This window comes from Ailuropoda melanoleuca, chromosome 1 (genome assembly GCF_002007445.2).
Source record: "Ailuropoda melanoleuca isolate Jingjing chromosome 1, ASM200744v2, whole genome shotgun sequence".
In the NCBI taxonomy this organism is placed as follows: Eukaryota; Metazoa; Chordata; class Mammalia; order Carnivora; family Ursidae; genus Ailuropoda; species Ailuropoda melanoleuca.
The window spans coordinates 27,409,800-27,428,280 of NC_048218.1; the positions used below are offsets into that span (position 1 = coordinate 27,409,800).

Sequence of the window (18,481 nt, forward strand, 5' to 3'; positions counted from 1 at the left end):
GACATTAGCCATAGCAACTTCTTACTAGATATGTCTCCTGAGGCAAGGGAAACAAAAGCAAAAATAAACTATTGGGACTTCATCAATATAAAAAGCCTCTGCTCAGTGAAGAAAACTAACAACAAAATGAAAAGGCGACCTATGGAATGGGAGAAGATATCTGCAAATGACATATCTGATAAAAGATTAGTATCCAAAATATATGAAGAACTTACAAAACTCAACACCCAAAAAACAAATAATCCAATTAAAAGATGGGCAGAAGACACAAATAGACATTTTCCCAAGGAAGACAGACAGATGGCCAATAAACATATGGAAAGATATTCAACATCTCTCATCATTTGGGAAAACAACTCAAAACTACAATGAGATATCACTTCACACCTGTCAGAATGGATAAAATCAACAATACAAGAAACAACAGGTGTTGGTGAAGACATGGAGAAAAAGGAATCCTCTTTCATTGTTGGTGGGAATGCAAAGTGGCTCAGGCGCTCTGGAAAACAGCATGGATGTTCCTCAAGAAGTTAAAAACAGAGCTACCCTATGATGGAGAAATGGCATTAATAAGTATTTACCCAAAGAATAACCAAAATACTAATTTGAAGGGATACGTGCACCCCGATGTTTACAGACCATCATCTATATTAGCCAAATTATGGAAAGAGCCCAAATGTCCATCCACTGATGAATGGATAAAGAAGTTGTGGTACGTACACACAGACACACACACTAAGATATTCCTCAGCCATAAAAAAGAATGAAATCTTGCCATTTGCAATGACATGGATGGAGCTAGAGAGCATTATGCTAAGCAAAATAAGTCAGTCAGAAAAAGACAAATATACGATATTATTTCAGTCATATGTGGAATTTAAGAAACAAAACAGATGAATATAAAGATAAAACAAAGAAAGATAAACCAGAAAACAGACTCTTAACTGCAGAGAAAAAACTGAGAGTTACTGGAGGGGAGCTAGGCAGGGGGAATGGGCTAAATAAGTGATGGGCATTAAGAAGTGCTCTTGTGATGAGTACTAGGTGTTCTATGTAAGTGATAAATCACTAAATTTTACACCTGAAACTAATGTTACACTGTATATTAACACACTAGAATTTAAATAAAAACTTGAAAAAGATTTAAAAAAGATACATGGCAAATGAAAAAAATATATATCTTAAACTAATATTACACTGTATGTTAACTAACTGGAATTTAAGTAAAAAGTTAAAAAATTGATAAAAAAAAAGTAAGACTTTACTATAGTAAAACTGTGAACACTAAACTACATGCTTTGTCTAGTATAGGAAATGACAGTTGCTTACTTAAAATATTCTTAAAAGTATACTGAATTTCCCCTAAACTTGTAACATGAGCTCCTGGATTGGTATGAGTTTAACTCTCATATGTAGATGCGATAGACATAGATATAGAGATATTTGTATATATGGATGTTTCTTTTGCTGCTCAGAATTCTAGACTGCTATATCTATTCTTTCCTCAATGAGTTGCAAATTGCAAGCCAATAAACTTGACTCTCACTGATTCAAAACTAAACACAATGTATCTTTCATACTATAGACATTCCTTATATCTTGTTTTAGTCATTAACAACATCTCTTTCCCCAGTGAATACTGCTAACAGAATGGCAAAATGAACATAAATCTATCTCACAATATTTCCATACTTTTGATGGAGACACTTACAAGTAATACTATGGCCACACAATAAAGATGGGAAAGGAGAAAAAAGAAGCAAAACCCTAAGTTTCATATTTTTTATCTTCATTTTTTTTTTTACCAAATGCATGTATCTCTTTGTGTTTTCCTTTATGAATATCCTTAGATAGCATGACTTCCACGTATTTTTTTTTCTTGTTTGAATTCTCCCTGAATATCATTCTCCCTCAAGGTGCCTTTCCTTCCTCTCCTTATTTTTGTCTTCACCATTCTCCAGTTACCCAAACTGAACTTCAAAACCATGAATGAGGCCCTCTTCTTAGCTTCAAATCACCCATTCTTACATATGTTTTCACTGCAATGTCTTTCCTATCTATCCCTTTTCTCCAATTGCATTGCCATTCTCTGACCATTCGTTTATTTGTTCATTTATTTTCATTCATTCTTTATTCATTCAATCCTATTCCATTCCCTACTCATTGGTTAGCACTAGACTAGATGCCTCGGGTGATGTGGAGATAGATCAAAGAAGAGATCTTTCTGCATTAGATTATCTTCCATCCAGACTTCCACCTAGAAGATACTTGTTTACTCCTTCCCTATCAATCCCAAATTCTCCCTGGTCTCTGATTTAATCCCTCCAATAAAAGTTCATCTTTCTTTTTCATCACTGCTAATTCATTCTTAGTTTGAAAACTAACTCTAGTTCACCTCTTTTCCCTCAAAATCTGAAAGTTTTCCACTGCCTTTCCAGCTATCATCTCCAGACTACCTTCCCACTTCTAGTTCCCCTACTGCCCTACCAATAACCTGAAGACCACTCAAACTGACACCCTCACTCATGCCTCCAACCCTCTTTCTTTCCCCACCCCTGTCTTTACTCACATCTTTCTCTCTGCATTTGTCACCTCTTCTTTTCCATGATCTCAGTCTCACAAAATTCATATCATTCTTTAGTGTCACCTCGAATGACAACTATTCCTTGGAAATTATCTTAACTCTCAAATATGGCTTTTTCTTACTCTGTGTCCTCACGGGTTTTCTTTTATTACCGGTATAACACTTACTGCTTGCCATGTAGTCTTAGACTTTACTCACAATGTAGTTTTTAACTGACTCACTTATTGATCTTCATATCAATCACAGGTCTCACATATACAGTGAGTAGCCATGTAGTCAAGACTTTTGAGTCCTGAATGACTTAGCAAATGTGCCTCATTTTTCTCGGCTGTAAAATAGGAATAATAACACCTTTCCAAATACTTTTTGTCAAGAATAAAATACAAGTACATTATTTAGTGGGTTTACTTTCTCAAATATAATGAATTAAAAACATATGCATTTCAATTATCTTAAAATATTTGAAAAATATGGCATAGATTTTATTTGAAATAAAATGATGCCATATGCTTGCATTTGAATAAATTAGGTCAAAAGAGAAAAAAGAAGCAGCTGGACCTTTTCTTTTTTTTTTTTTTTTACCTTGCATTAATCCCAATAATCCATAGATGTTAAGTTTATTGCTTCTTATTTGCTCCCATTCTGTGAACTCACTCATGTGTTTTGCTTCTTTTACCCAGGCACTAAGCCATAGATTCTGTCCAATGCCCACCAAATTCTGCCCGAGGTAAGCAGCCAGACTCAGCCACACCCAGAGCCAGCCGAAAGCTTGGAGGTACTTCAGAATGACTGCGAACTTCACCTAAAGGCAAAATTAATATAAAGTTAGGCTATTGTACTTCAAAGTCAGACAAGGTAGATTTAAATCCTACATGACATTTCCTAAGTTTTCTGATCTTGATCAAGTCACTAACTCCTCTAACTCCCAGATGACTTATCTGTAAGTTGGAATTTTAACAGTAGTCACCTTATAAGTCCATGTAAAGTGCCAGCATAGTCCTGAGCACTTAAAAATGATGCATATTCAAATAATATTGGCTACTATCATTAGTAAACAAGAATATACATAGCTAAGTAACATGTAATCCTAAATAAACACCACTATAATAAACCAACAGTTTCATTTAATGTAATTTCTTCAAACTATTATATGGCAACCCTCCTCAAATGAAAAATATATAATGCTTATTAATAGTGCAATATAATCTTTTATATTTGTGTGATTAATAATAATACTAGTAATTCTGGTCCTTACCCCACCAATAGGGATCTTTTCTTTTTTCACTGAGAACTGTTTTCCTTGATCCAATGAGGGCCTAATAAAGCAAGATAATGTACATTTTGTAGTTTCAGATCAACCCCTTTGTTAACACTTACACATTCTCAACCATTTCATTACATATTCCTTAGCCCTGATAACATTATTCCTTTAATCTTTTTGAATGGAGATTGTTTATTCTCCAATATCCCATATATTTAAAGTCAGAACGTATAGTCTGATTTTTTACTGCGTCTTGTAGGTAATTATCCTTCAAACTTGAGCCAAATCCCTAGATTATTTTAGCTAATGCCACCTGGTTGTACCATACTCTATGTCTTCTCATCTACTTGCCTCCTGGCCTCTCAAGACTAGCATTAAGGGACGCCTGCCTGACTTAGTCAGTAGAGCATGAGACTCTTGATTTCAGGGTCGTGAGTTTGAGCTCCATGTTGGGCATGGAGCCTACTTAAAAAAAGAATAAAAATTAAAAAAAAATTTTTTTTGAAAAGGCCACCTGGGTAGCTCAAGTTGGTTGAGCATCTGACTCTTGCTTTCAGGTCATAATCTCAGGGTCATGGGATCAAGCCCCATGGTGGGCTCCGCACTGAGCTCGGAGTCTGCTTGTTCCTCTCCCTCTGCTCCTCTCCCTGCTCATGAGCACTTTCTCTCTCTAAAATAAACAAACAAATCAATTAATAAATAAAGTAGAATTGGGCTCTTCATCCCACTTTGTTCTGCCACCAACCTAGGTGATGTCATAGTTTACGTAGGCAGCTTATTAAACTCAATCTCTTTTCAATCTTACGACCTTCATACTTCCAGGTCCTTCATTTGCATTCCACTTTGACCATCAACTGTCAGGACTTTAAGTCATGAATCTTATAACCTGGAACTAACCCACCTTGGAAAACCCAACTCAACATTTCAATCTCTGGCCATAACCCCTTCTATTTCTAAATTGTACATTCAATAACTCTCACTACATTTGGTTTCAATTCCATCTAAACTTCCAGCTCCTGAATCCAACTTTCTACCATCCTTGCTCTCCTAGGATAATCAATAATTCTGGTTTCCCAGATATTCCTGGTTTTAGCACTGACCGTCCCACATTCCAGGAAACTCTCAGTCCCAGGCAAACCTATTATCCCTCTCTGTTGCCTTCATTATCCAGCCTATAGTCCACGATTACAATATCATCCAAACTGTGGTACTATTCTGAACTCTCAGGCTCTGCTTTCTTTCCATTAAACCTTCATGTTAGAACTTACATGTCAGTCTTCATCGCACTTGCTTCAAAAAAATCATGCAGCTCTGTAAATTGGTTCCACCATGAATTAACATCTTCCCTCTGCCTGGGCTCTTAATGCTACCTAGAAATTCTTGCATGACTCTTAGAAGGGACCCACATCCTACTTGATGGAGAAAGTAAAGGCAGACAGGAAAGTCAAGTCACCAAATCTCTACATTTATACGCACCTCTATGCAGCCTTTTCTAAACCATATAATCTGAATCCCATTCTGTCCCATTTTCTCCAAACACATTTATTAACTATAGTGTTTCCACATGTCCTGTCAATGAGTCTCTTGATGGTACTTGTTAGAAATAGTGATTATAGGATTTCCCCCTCTAGAAACCTACCTTTCAAACAAATGATCCAAGGGATTCTCATCTTAAGGCAAATCTAAGAAACCCTAAGTTGTTCCCAATTTTTTCTAATCTTCATTTTCATCTTCCCTACTCCTGTTCCTTCCCATCAGCCCATAGAGAACAACACGTTCTTCTCATCTTAAAACCAATACCATCACCACAAAAATGATACTACTCTCAACTCCATGTCCCTTGTCAGTTACTATCCTACTTCTTGCCTTCCTTTCATAGCCAAATATTTTTCTGCTACAACACTTCGCCTCCTTAAACTGTGTGGCACCTGGCTGAAAGTGTTTCCATCAATGATGCCTTGATGAAATGAGTAAAATACTTATTGTTATATCCATGGGCTACTTTAAAAATTATTTCACTTAAACTCTTCATGACATTTAACATCATTGACCACTCCCTTGTTTAAGGAACATTTCCTTTTACTTCCCTACCAACATGCATTTGGATTTACACACACCTCTCTGGGCCTCCATGAGTTTCTCTCTTTAGGCTCCTTTCTCTGTCATCTCTTTAACATTCATGTTTCCTCAGGCTCCATTCTAGTCATTATAGTCGAACCTTGAACAACACAGGCTTGAACTGCGGTGGTCCACTTATATGCAGATTTTTTTCAATAAATATACATATGGTACTCTAATTGTATTTTCTTTTCCTTTTGATTTTCTTAATAAGATTCTCTTTTCTCTAGCTTACTTTTTGTAAAAATACAGTATATAATACATATAACATACAAAATATGTGTTAATTGACTGCTGTCAATAAGGCTTCCAGTCAACTTACAGGCTATTAGTAGTTAAGCTTTTGCAGAGTCAAAAGTTATACTCAGATTTTCAGCTGCATCGGTAGTTGGTGCCCCTAACCCCTCACATTGTTCTAGGGCCAACTCTATTTCCTTTGTATGCTCCACACTCTTCTGAGTAATCTCATTCACTCAGTTTCAAAGACTTTCTTCTTTGTGGGTGACTCTCAAATTGATTGTTCTAGTCCATACCTCTCCCTTGAGTTCCAGATCTATATGGTAAAATGCTTACTTCATCTCTTTTCTTGTTTATCTCTATACCACCAGATATTTCCCTACCTCCTTTAAAGCTTTCTCTGGCTTTGTAAAGGGCCACAAACATTTCCTCTGTCTCAATCTTGGCACGTTTCTAACCAATCATCCTGTACGTGTCAATTCCTCTAGAACTGTATTCTTGGAAATAATATATTTGGAAAATACCTAACAGCATGAAGAAAAGTAATGGCAAAGAAGGAGGGGAAAAAAGAGGAAGAAGAGAAGCAGGAGAAGGAAGATTCATAATCCTATGTTCCAGAGACAAGCTAACATGCTTGTGAATTGCCAGTCTTTTCTCTAAATGTGTGTAGTATCATAATACAAATGTTGTTCTAAAACCATTATTTAACTTTTAAACAATTTTATACATGGTCTTTGTAACTCAGTATGCAATGAACCTAAAATATTATTCTATAACTGCATTATATTTTTCATTTTACTGTATAGTAAAGTTATAGTGGTTGTAGTTTTTTTCCTACTTTTTTGCTGTAATGATCATTCTTTTTACACATCTCTCATTGCCCCCTGTAGGGACGTAGAAACACGTTGTATGTTAAGTTCTAAGTCATTTGATATATCTAATATCAAAGTGACCTCTGGAAATACTGAACTCAGTTTAATTCCCCTCATTTCTCCATGTTTTCCATTTTATTTATCAGAATAAGAAAGGCTTTATTTGATCAGTCTGATGGCTCTTCCTTTTCTATCTCTCGCACTAATGTCAAGAAACATTCTGCAGGAGGTTGCAATACATGGCCTTTGTAGAATCAGCTTCACCATCAGGAAAAGATACACTATTTAACAGACACTTTCATTGGAACAGCTCCTGGTATATGATTTGGGTTAATTACTGTCATCATCCTTCAAGCCCTTGGCATGGCTTCTGTTTGGATAAGCAAATTCAGCATTGGTGTCAAGCCAAAAAATTAATTCTTAATGTAGTTGGATATAAAATGCTATGAAACCCAACTGTTAAAAGGGAATTAAAGTATCCTAATTAGACACAACTAACAAAGACCAAGAATTTATTGGACACCATACAGGAGGGCACTGCTTTTGCAAACTACAATGTTATTTATTCTCTTTCCACAAAAATACTGCATTTGGTTCTGGGCACTTTGTTGTGAATAACAGGTTCCGTCTGAATTTTTTTTTTTTAAAGATTTTATTTATTTATTCGAAAGAGACAGAGACAGCCAGCGAGAGAGAGAGGGAGCACAAGCAGGGGGAGTGGGAGAGGAAGAAGCAGGCTCATAGCGGAGGAGCTTGATGTGGGGCTTGATCCCAGATCGCCGGGATCACACCCTGAGCCAAAGGCAGACGCTTAACTGCTGTGCCACCCAGGCGCCCCCCCATCTGAATTTTAAAAGAGCAAATTATTTTATGCTAGTAGAGAAGTTTTAAAAATGAGTCTTGGGTTGTCCTTCAGAAACCCTCAGGAAAGTTGGCACAATACCCAACTGCATATTTTTGTATAAAAGATATAAAATTAACCTACTGAAACCATTATCCCTGAACTGAGCATGCAGTTGCAAAGTATGGAATATGTATGGGAGGATTAAAGTGATTAAAAGAGTCTGATGTGAAAGACAGAAGGGGGCAGTCTAGATACTGAAATAACATCCCTGATTTACTTTATCTGAGGAAGGTATTAATAAATACTTAAAGAAATAAAATAATTATATATACCATGTAAATTTAAACCAGAAAGTGAAAAGTAAAATGTAGAAACAGTTCAAATTATTTTAGTCCCTATTAGAGAACTGAACTAATGTGTCATAAAGTAATTCGAAGTCTTAAATTTCAGACATTATTTAGTCTGACTCCCTTTTCACACCCCTCCTGATGGGCAGTTAGCCATTTTCCCCATGAACTAACTCTTGCATGAGTAAGACTCACTGCTTTCTATCTCAGTACATCCCATTGTAAAGAGTCTCTAACTGCTGTAAAGTTCCTGCCTGTGTGTATCTTCCAGCCCCTTGTCTTAATGCTGCACTAAGTGGAAATTGGGTAATTCTAAAAAATTGAAAGTTAGGTTAAGAAGCCAGGAAAATTTTCTCCGTGTAATATTATCTTGCCATAGAGTAAAGCAGATAAAAAAAATGAAAGTTAGGGGCGCCTGGGTGGCGCAGTCGTTAAGTGTCTGCCTTTGGCTCAGGGCGTGATCCCGGTGTTCTGGGATCGAGCCCCACATCAGGCTCCTGTGCTATAAGACTGCTTCTTCCTCTCCCACTCCCCCTGCTTGTATTCCCTCTCTCGCTGCTGTCTCTGTCAAATAAATAAAACAAAATCTTAAAAAAAAAAAAAGAAAGCTAGAATGAGAAGTAGCAGAGAAAATAACAAACTAGGAAATACACAGGAAGTAGCCCAACATGCACATATTTTGGAAAAATTGAAATAGGTCTCTGGTCTCTCAAACACGAGATAAAAAACGATTTCTTTACTATGACGACAAACAGGAAAAGATCAGCAAGGGGGGATTCACGGACCTCCAATAACATTTTTTATCGCAGTTGTTAAAAAGTAAGCTTGATGCTCGTTGTATTAACAAGGACATAACATATTGGAATTGAGGTGATCTTCCCAATGTACCCATTGCTGGAGAAGCAAGTTTCAGAAAGCTGGTGTCAGTCTGAGCCTCCACAACTTCAGAAATGTTTAGAAATCAATTCTGTAAATACATTTTTATAGGGATTGGGATTCTTGCTTCAAGAAGAAACTTCCCAAATGTGATTCACAAAAACTTCAAGGGGTTCGATTCAGATATAGTGATTGACAATGATTTTATAAACGAGAACAACTGAAGTATTATAGAGAAATTGATGTATGTATTACATACTGATGTATATAGAGATTAAGTTAACAACTATACTTACTGATTTTTAAATTTTAAGCTTTTAAACAAGTTACATATTGACTGCATGGTAAAACTATACACAGGTGAAAATTCTCCTAATGATCAGAGATGTGTGGACCTACAGCACATGAATTTCAAAGTCTGGGTCAGGGGTTCTGGACTCACTTCTCTTGGGGATCCTCAAAAACACTCATTTAAATGAAAGGCATTGTCATAATGGTAAAAAAAACAAAAAACAAAAAACAAAAACCCAGAATAAATGATGGATTAAAAGACCCTTGAGTGTTCTTTCAAAATTCAGTTACTTATTCATTCAACAATTGTTTATTGAAATCAGCTTATATGTTATAATAACATATAACACAGCTTTTTATTCAGTGTTTAGTTGAAACTTGTGTGGATGGTGATAAAGCAATGAACAAACACACAAAAATTTAGGCTGTTATAAAGCTTAAAACCTAGAAGTGAAAGACAAAATAAAAGTAAATTTTTCCAGTATACTGAAAATTAATAAGAATTATAGGGGGAAAAATAAGCCTGGAAGTGGTTGGGAAATACTGTGATAAAATAGTGTGGCTAAACCCAAAGTCTTCATCGATAAGGTAATATTTGAGCAAAGACCTGCAAAAGGCAGGTGAGCAAGTCACAGGGATATCTGGGAGAACAATTTAGTTGATCTACTGACTCAGCTGAATCTGATACGAAGGCAGAACTCCAACCTGCAACATCTACATCACCCACACATCCTGAGGAATAGCCACTCTTTTCAAAATAAATAAATAAATTCAAGATCAAATCTAAAAAATTCTGAGCCAATGGATCCCAGAGTGCTTGCTTCCCTATAATCCATCCCGATTGTCTGTTTTAGCAATTTTGATGAATGGCTGCTCCCTATAATTCTGGCACCCACTTCTTAATCTGTTTATTCCTATTATTTTTCTTTTTTTCTTTCAGTCTCCTATCTGTAAGTGCTGTGGGGAATATTGGGGCAAATAACAGATTAGGGTAATTTGCTTTAATCACTGTTCATTTTAGTCACTTTTGAAAAAAAAAAGAAGTATAACAAAATCTGATCATGCTCAATGTTTTATTATTTTTATTCTCTTTCTCCCATCCTTCTTTCACTTCCTCCCTCCCTCCTTCCCTTCATACCTTCTCCCCCACCTCCTCCCTCACTTCCTCCCTCCCTCTCTTCTTTCCTTCCTTTCTCTTGTTTTATTTAACAGATTCTTCAATTCCTATGCCAAGTCCCTATTTCTAAGTCACATACCCTGGCCTGATAATCATACCAGTCCATTGTAGAATATTCACATCTAAAGCTTATTTTCACATTTACATCATGTGTATGAATGCTATGGGTTGGGGAGAGTGCGTGCGCGTGCGCACACACACACACACAAATTCTGCTACCAGAATTTAGTCTAGAAGTTACTGAGAGTCTGTGAACACGTATTTCCCAAACTAATTCACATCCATCTCTCTTAAAACCTTAGACACATCCATCTAACTTAGAGCTTAAAATCTGGAAACCACTAAGTACATTTTGCAGCCATTGTAATGTGTAGATCCTTTATAAAGGATGCATTTTAAATGCTAAAAGTATTGTAATTAATTAGTCCATAATCCCAGTGAGCCTGGTATTATTCTAATACTCACCTATCATTTTGCTCCAAGATTTGGTCTTTCAGTATAGTTCTGGAGTTGATTACACTGACTCGCTTTAAAGCATGAGCTGGAGAGGAAGATGGTGAGTGCTTTTATATACATATAAGCAAACAGTGCATAAAATAGAGAGAGATAAGATGAAAGATTATACAAGTTGGAGAAAATTTTGTGTTCTGGATCCACAGGCATACAGGAAGAACTTTCATTTTCCCCATTATTTCCCCTTCATCTGAAGTATCTTCTAACATCTTCTAAAATTAAGATTTCATAATGAAAAAGTCTACAGAAATTATTTTTTTGGAGATCACAGAGGAGTACTAACTTGTTTAGGGCTTTCACAGAAGGGCTAGGCCCAAGAGGAACATGACTCCAGTCTTTAAAAGAAAAATGCAATTTAATGAAAACTTATAGACAATTGTGATTATTATGATTACTAACGAAACACAATGGTAAATTCCCCAAGTCTCTGTCATGTTCTTTCTAATGTCACTAATACTAATAATAGCTTCCTATGTGGCAGGTCCTTTCCTAAATGCTATATATACATTCTTAATTCTCAAGAGTATCCCTACGAGGAAGATACTATAATTATCCCTTTTTTCTAGGAATAAAAAGACTGAGACACCGAGAAATTAAGCAGGTCATGCAAACCAAGGTCTCACATCTAGAACTACAAGACTAAGGTTCAAGTTACTGCTTGTGAGTTTGATGGGAAACATCTCAGAGCTTGGCTGAGCTTNGGGTTTTTTTTTTTTTTTTTTTTTTTTTTTTTTTTACAGTATGATACTTAAACTCCTTGAATTTCAGACTTCTCATCTTTAAAAGAAACGCACTGGACTTTGGAATTTCTATAGTCTCTTTTACGGATTCTATATTTTCTTATTTCTAGAAGTAAACATCTAATAGCCCTTAATGGAAGAATCTGACTTACATCAACTATCTCTATGAAACACGGTGTTCCATGTCCCACAGAATGAAAATTTGATCTGGAGATGTTTCAGTCCCTCCTGCCTCAAGCACGTTTTCATTTTTATAGTTTACAATACGAATTTTAAAATTTATATATTTGCAATTGATAGAGTGCTTTCAACATACATTACATAATTTGAGTACCAAATGAGCTTCTAAGATAAAGAGAATAGTTAAGCTTATCCATATTTTGCAAGGGAAAAATAAAACTCAGATAGGTTAAGTGACTTGCCTGAAACCAAGAGTTATCAAAGAGACGGAGAGGAAGGGAGAGAGACAGACACAGAGACAGAGATAAGGTGAGCCACACACTCCTTCCTGTCCCTTCCCACCAAGTCAATGTACTTGTTCCTGCATGTTCGATATAATGCTTAAGAGTTTGGATGGCCTCTGGCATGAACAGAGGTAGTATCAGATTCAAATTCTGCCACTTACAATCTGTCTTAACCTGTGAGAGATACCTAATCTCTGTAAAATAAGGACCATGTGGTCTCAGGAGGTTTCGGGGAGGATTAAGTAAAGGTAGAAGTTGTGAATGTATTCACTTAATATCCATGACATCCTAGCTATCGCCAGGATTATAAATGTGGGTAAGAAGTAGCCTAGACTAAACCTATAAATATGTAAATTTATCATTTGTCCTTATATCTTTCTTCATTGACCTTTCTTCTCACCTCTGATTGAGTCTCTAATATAATATCCCCATAAGGTGAGATTTGTAGACTTTTCAGAGCTGGATGGAGTCTTCGAGATCTGATGCATCCAAACCCAAATTATACTATAAAAATGACTTTTTCTAAGTTATCTGTTATTAACCCCTATAGTGAAGGTGAGGATGATAGGAAAAGAAGAAAAAGTGGCTAAGTCATAGTTTGGGGGGCAAGGGAATGATAAAAATGTGCATTGTTCAATCCTATATTAGCAACCAGGGGAAAAAAGGCTTAGTTCAAGTCCCAGTTTTCATAAATGGGAACAACCAGAGGCCTTAAGTCATCTCTATGAAGACTCACATAGTTATTCAGAGTCAGAACTAGAGCCTGGGACAAGCTAAAACTGGCCCAGTGTTTTTTCCACAAGGGTTGTGCTTGTTTTTACTTCTACTCTGGTGTCACATAAGTTAACATGAATTTTAAAATGGAAGGATTATGTCCCTTTTAAAAGAGGTGTTTTAGAACTGGGGATCATACTTCTCAAATTCTACTCCCTGTCCAGGTAATCCGTTCCCCCTAAATCCCAGTAAAAATGCTCTCAGATATAATTTCAGTTTTCCCTACTATTTATACAAATAAGAAAAAAATGCCCCACAGGGACAGGCCTGCACCTCACACAGATGGGTACCAGGGCAAGAATATAAATGAAGGCCCAAATACCATATTCTTAATTTTAACAGTAACAGATGGAACCAACAGGCTCATAAGTAAATTCTATTGCTTATCCTGACCAATACACCTTTCCAACCACCTGAATACTAAGGTCCATGTGACAGTGTTTGGAACCCTGAAAGCTCCTCCAGAAACATGACAGTCCTGGGTGAGGTGGTCCCAGTCAAGGCCCTTGTTCCCCTCTCTCTGACTGTCCTGCATCATATCTGTGCATACCTCAACTCGTATGTCCTGGTTCTATTCACCCTAACCCCTCCAAGAAAGAAAAAAATTCCTCAGGCCAAAGAGTGGCAAATGCCAGTAGATTAGCCTGCCTTTGGGAGGATAGGACTAAGGAGCAAGTTCATGTCATTTGGGCAGAGAATTCTGGAATCCCAAATACCTGGAATGCTCAAAAAGTAAAAGATTGGAAGGGGACTCCTGATGGGCATAATCCCTTAGGCTCTTGACAAGAGAGGCAGCTAAGAAAGGCCAGAATGGGGAACTCTCTAAAGCATGGAGTATTGTACTAGGTCATGCTGGTCCAGGTCTAAGGGCAGCACTGTAAGAACTTGACACTGGGGGCGCCTGGGAGGCTCAGTCAGGTTAAGTATCTGACACTTGATTTCTGATTAGGTCAGGATCACAGGATTGTGAGATGGAGCCCCGTGTAGGGCTCTGGGCCCTGGGCCCAGTCCAGAGTCTACTTGTCCCTTTCCCTCTGCTCCTCCCCCCCAATCATGCTCACATGCTCTCTCTCTCTTTTAAATAAATAAATTAATTAAATATTTTAAAGGAGAACTTGACACTGAATGTAACCTGGTTTGAAGCTATTGTTTAGTGGGGTGTTTTATATCATCAAAATCTACTTTTGTCTTGCTCTGTGTGGCCCCTAAGGGAATTACACTATACCTGGCTGACCTTTTACAAATATCTTTCTAACATCTAGTATTACGTGTAATTTTATGACTGCTTTTAAAAAGCCTTTACGTTTTTTTATTCAGCATCCAAAAAAATCAAAATCCCAGGAATATTCATTTTCAAGAATGTATTATTCTTAGTACAAAAATTATCTCTACTTATCACCTTCCTTTATTTTAACAGAGAAGACACAATATCGAAGTCATTAAGAAAAAAAAGTTCAATTTGCGTTTTTTTAACTCTGGCATATTTCTGAGGCTGATATAACAGCCCAACTTCAAGAACAATACTGCTTTCCATTTGTTACCAAAGAGGACTCATGTACGTAAGAAGGTATACAGAAATAAAAGAGAAGGCATGATATTTGTTTCCAAAACTGGGGTTTTAAACAAGAGCAAATTCCATAACTTTCAAAAGATACACTGTTTGTAATTTATGGTAAATTAAATATTGAACATAAAACTTATGCATTGCTTGCTTTTTGAGCTATATTTTCCGAAGTAATACAACTTATATTTCATGTGGCCTTTAAAATAAATGGCCACATGAAAAATACACTGGCTCGTAGCATTCCAACTCATCCCACTGACTCCTGAGGAGACATACTTCCAGCAGATTCACCTGTTCAACAAACAGCTACAGAGGGCCTGTAATGTGCCTAGCACATTACAAAAAACAGGCTACCTAAGTGCTGGGAATAGAGAAAAATGACAGACCACATTTTCATCCTAGGAGACACTCACAGTCCTCTCTTTCCCATGCATACAGTAAACATAAATTATTACTTAGCCTGGCCAAGAAGGCAAGAGGATCATTTCTAAAATTGCTAGCCATTAGGAGAAGAGAAGGTGCTTCTTTTATTAAGAATGACCACAGCCATCTGATGATGCTTCAGATATTTCTGAATGCATCTACAAATAGAATACCTGAATTTGAGAAAGGAATAAAGACAAGAAATTAAAAAAAAATAGTGGTATATAACTAAAGTGTATTAGCTTAGGTCCAAAAAAGAAACACATCAACAAAATCACTTTGGTTTTTGATTTCACAACATTCAAATAATAAATTGCACTGATCCTGTTATAAACTGGTTTCATATTTTTATGACTTTTAGCAGTGTAAAGTGATTAGTAGATACAAGTTTATATAGGAAATACTGAGTTATAGCTCTATATTTCTTCTGTTACCCTGGAATTATGAAGCAGTTAACTTTTTTTCAGTTATTTCTCAGCGGTATTCTGGGAAATTATAGGACAAGGCTTGTAGAGGTCTACCTGAGAAAACATCTACAGATGAAAAAAGGATGATGCCCATTACACTTTTCTTTTTTTTTTTAATTTTATTTATTTATTTGACAGAGAGACAGAGAGAGAGAGAGAGCACGCACAAACAGGGGGAGCAGCAGAGGAAGAGGGAGAAGCAGATTCCCTGCTGAGCAGGGAGCCTAATGCAATGTGGGGCTCCATCCCAGGACCCTGGGATCATGACCTGAGCTTAACCGACTGAGCCATCCAGGCGCCCCTACACTTTCAAAGATGGGAAATAACTGACCTCTAGAATACTAAGCTAACACTCAACTTCAAACATCGTTGTGTCTTAATTAGGTAAGGATCAAACCACTTCATTTACATAAAAATTTGTAATCTTAATTTAAAATGGTAGGAGTATAACAAAAATTAGTAAGTAAACTCAATTGTTATCTCAAATAGTTAGACAAATATCATTCCCCTTTGTCTTTCCACAGATTCCTTTTCTGTTTGTTCGTTTCTCCTCCTCAGCATGCAACAATATGCTTAAAATATTTATTACTTACTTGACATGGATTTATGCTTCCTGTTCTTAATTTTAAAGAAAGCAGAATGTTTTGACCCATTATATTCTAGACCCACAGTACAGCTTATAAATCATCTAATCTCTTATTTCATAGATGAACAAACACATCTTGGAGCATAACATTTTGCTTAAAATATCGTAAATGAGGTTAATTTTTAGCTGATGTGTCCCAATGTATGTTTCTTTTCTAGACAAAGGAAGGTGCCCAGGTCCTGACTTAAGCAGGATGGATGAAGAAAAATGCATTGTTAAGAAATCACACAATTAATGGACTTTCGGAATGGCTAAGCACACGGCATCGTAGGCTTATTTTTCATTGTCTCACCTTTTTCTTGTTCACTGAAGGCCTGCAGCAAATTTGTGAGGTTTCTGGTTTTAGATAGCAGCTCCTGGTATGTTCCCATGTGTGCCACTTTGCCACTCTCCATTACAACAATCAGATCCATCTGTGGCAGAAGTGTGAGGTTATGTGTCACCAAAATACGAGTCTGAAAAATGGAGTGTTTTATTCCTTGGGTTACCGAAGAAAAGGCAAAAATAATCTATTCTAAAGAAAGCTGTAGTCTCTCTCTCTTTCTCTCTCTCTCTCTTTTTTTTTTTTACTATTTCAGAGTGCAACTGTTGGTAAGTACCAGTTTAAGGCAGCATATGCCTATTTCACAATGATGATTATATGCTGTTAGACAAAAAACAGATTAAAAAAAAAAAGGTTGCAAGTGTTTTAACACTTTGGTTCAGGTAGTCCTCATTCATTAAAAATGAATCAATTTCACAACAAATTTAAAAATTTTATATCTATCATTCATGCTTACTTTTTAAAGGTCCTATAGCATTACAATAAAGTGTTTGATTCCAGTCATAATTCATAGTATTTATTTTTAAATCTTTCCATATTATTGTACACATACACATAGGATTGAACCAGAAGTTCTTATTTTGGGTTCATTTTAATAAGTAAAGATATTTATCTATTATTTACTTAGATATATACTTTAACATTTTATGCATTTATTTAATGTTTTCCAGAGTGCCTAATATTAACAAGTTTATAAATGCATATTATGAAGGAATGAGTATGGCTTTGTGGTCAGATAGACATTTTAAAATCTCTGTAGTTCTTTTTTTTTTTAAATTAAAGTATAGTTGCCCACGATATTACATTAGTTTCAGGTGTACAGCATAGTGAGTCAGCAATTCTACATGTTATTAAAACCTCTGCTGTTCTTAAGCTAAGCAACCTATATCAAATTATTTTGAGTCCCAAGTTCCCTCATAGTAAAACAGGAATAATGATAATACCTATTCAGAAACTTGCCATAAGAACTAAATGAACTAATTTAGTGTCAAACATGGTATGCACTTGGTAAATATTCATTCTCTTCTTCTTGGCCCTTTCACAAGAGAACTGAATTGTTACTGTTATGTTAATAATACTGTAATTTTAAGTAATAAATAATCAGTAAAATTAGTAATAGAAAATCAGTTAAAACAGCACATTTTATGCAAGTGCTATGTATGAAAATACCATTTAAAAATAAATCAAGTAGGGGCGCCTGGGTGGCACAGTGGTTAAGCATCTGCCTTTGGCTCAGGGCGTGATCCCGGCGTTATGGGATCGAGCCCCACATCAGGCTCCTCCACTATGAGCCTGCTTCTTCCTCTCCCACTCCCCCTGCTTGTGTTCCCTCTCTCTCTGGCTGTCTCTATCTCTGTCGAATAAATAAATAAAATCTTTAAAAAAATAAAAATTAAAATAAAATAAAATAAATAAAAATAAATCAAGTAAACAAAAACCAACTCATTTTGACATACAAATCCCCTTAGAGTATGGTACCAGTCTATAAGGTAGCAATCACATAAATTATTGTCAGAGTAAACTCGTAAAAAAAAAAAAACAAAAAAAAAAACAACTTTTAAAAACATTCATTAAAATTTACCTGTAAAAAGATCAATATGACATTCCCTTTTTCATGCGAAATTTCACTACTTCAACAAATGAACAAAATATTGGAATTTCAGGCACAATGCTGTGCAGATTATCCTTCCCTTTCCCCCAAAAAATATAAGTGACACTACGGCTACCTTGTTTTTCAAAATACCCGAGGGCCCGATCACTTTCTCAAAAAGTTGCTTTCCAATATGAACATCAACTGCCGCAAAGGGGTCATCCAGGAGGTAGATGTCAGCCCCACTGTACACAGCTCGGGCCAGACTTACACGGTGCTTCTGGCCCCCACTTATATTCACACCCTGGAAATGGAGCAGGAGGAAAAAACCAAGACCAAAAATGTGTAAATCTGAAAGCACATGTAGTGA

At 36.3% G+C, this 18,481-nt stretch overlaps 1 protein-coding gene across 1 annotated transcript in view; it reads right to left on the reverse strand.

Annotated features, from left to right (window-relative positions):
* The window catches only part of LOC100468649 (canalicular multispecific organic anion transporter 1), an 83,894-nt gene that overhangs the window by 21,700 nt on the left and 43,713 nt on the right, over positions 1–18,481 (reverse strand). The window contains exons 14-18 of the mRNA XM_034657551.1: positions 18,248–18,415; positions 16,491–16,653; positions 11,073–11,148; positions 3,840–3,900; positions 3,167–3,386 (exon numbers count right to left, since the gene is read on the reverse strand). Of these exons, the coding sequence (XP_034513442.1) occupies positions 3,167–3,386; positions 3,840–3,900; positions 11,073–11,148; positions 16,491–16,653; positions 18,248–18,415 (688 nt within the window). The remainder of the gene's footprint in view (positions 1–3,166; positions 3,387–3,839; positions 3,901–11,072; positions 11,149–16,490; positions 16,654–18,247; positions 18,416–18,481) is intronic.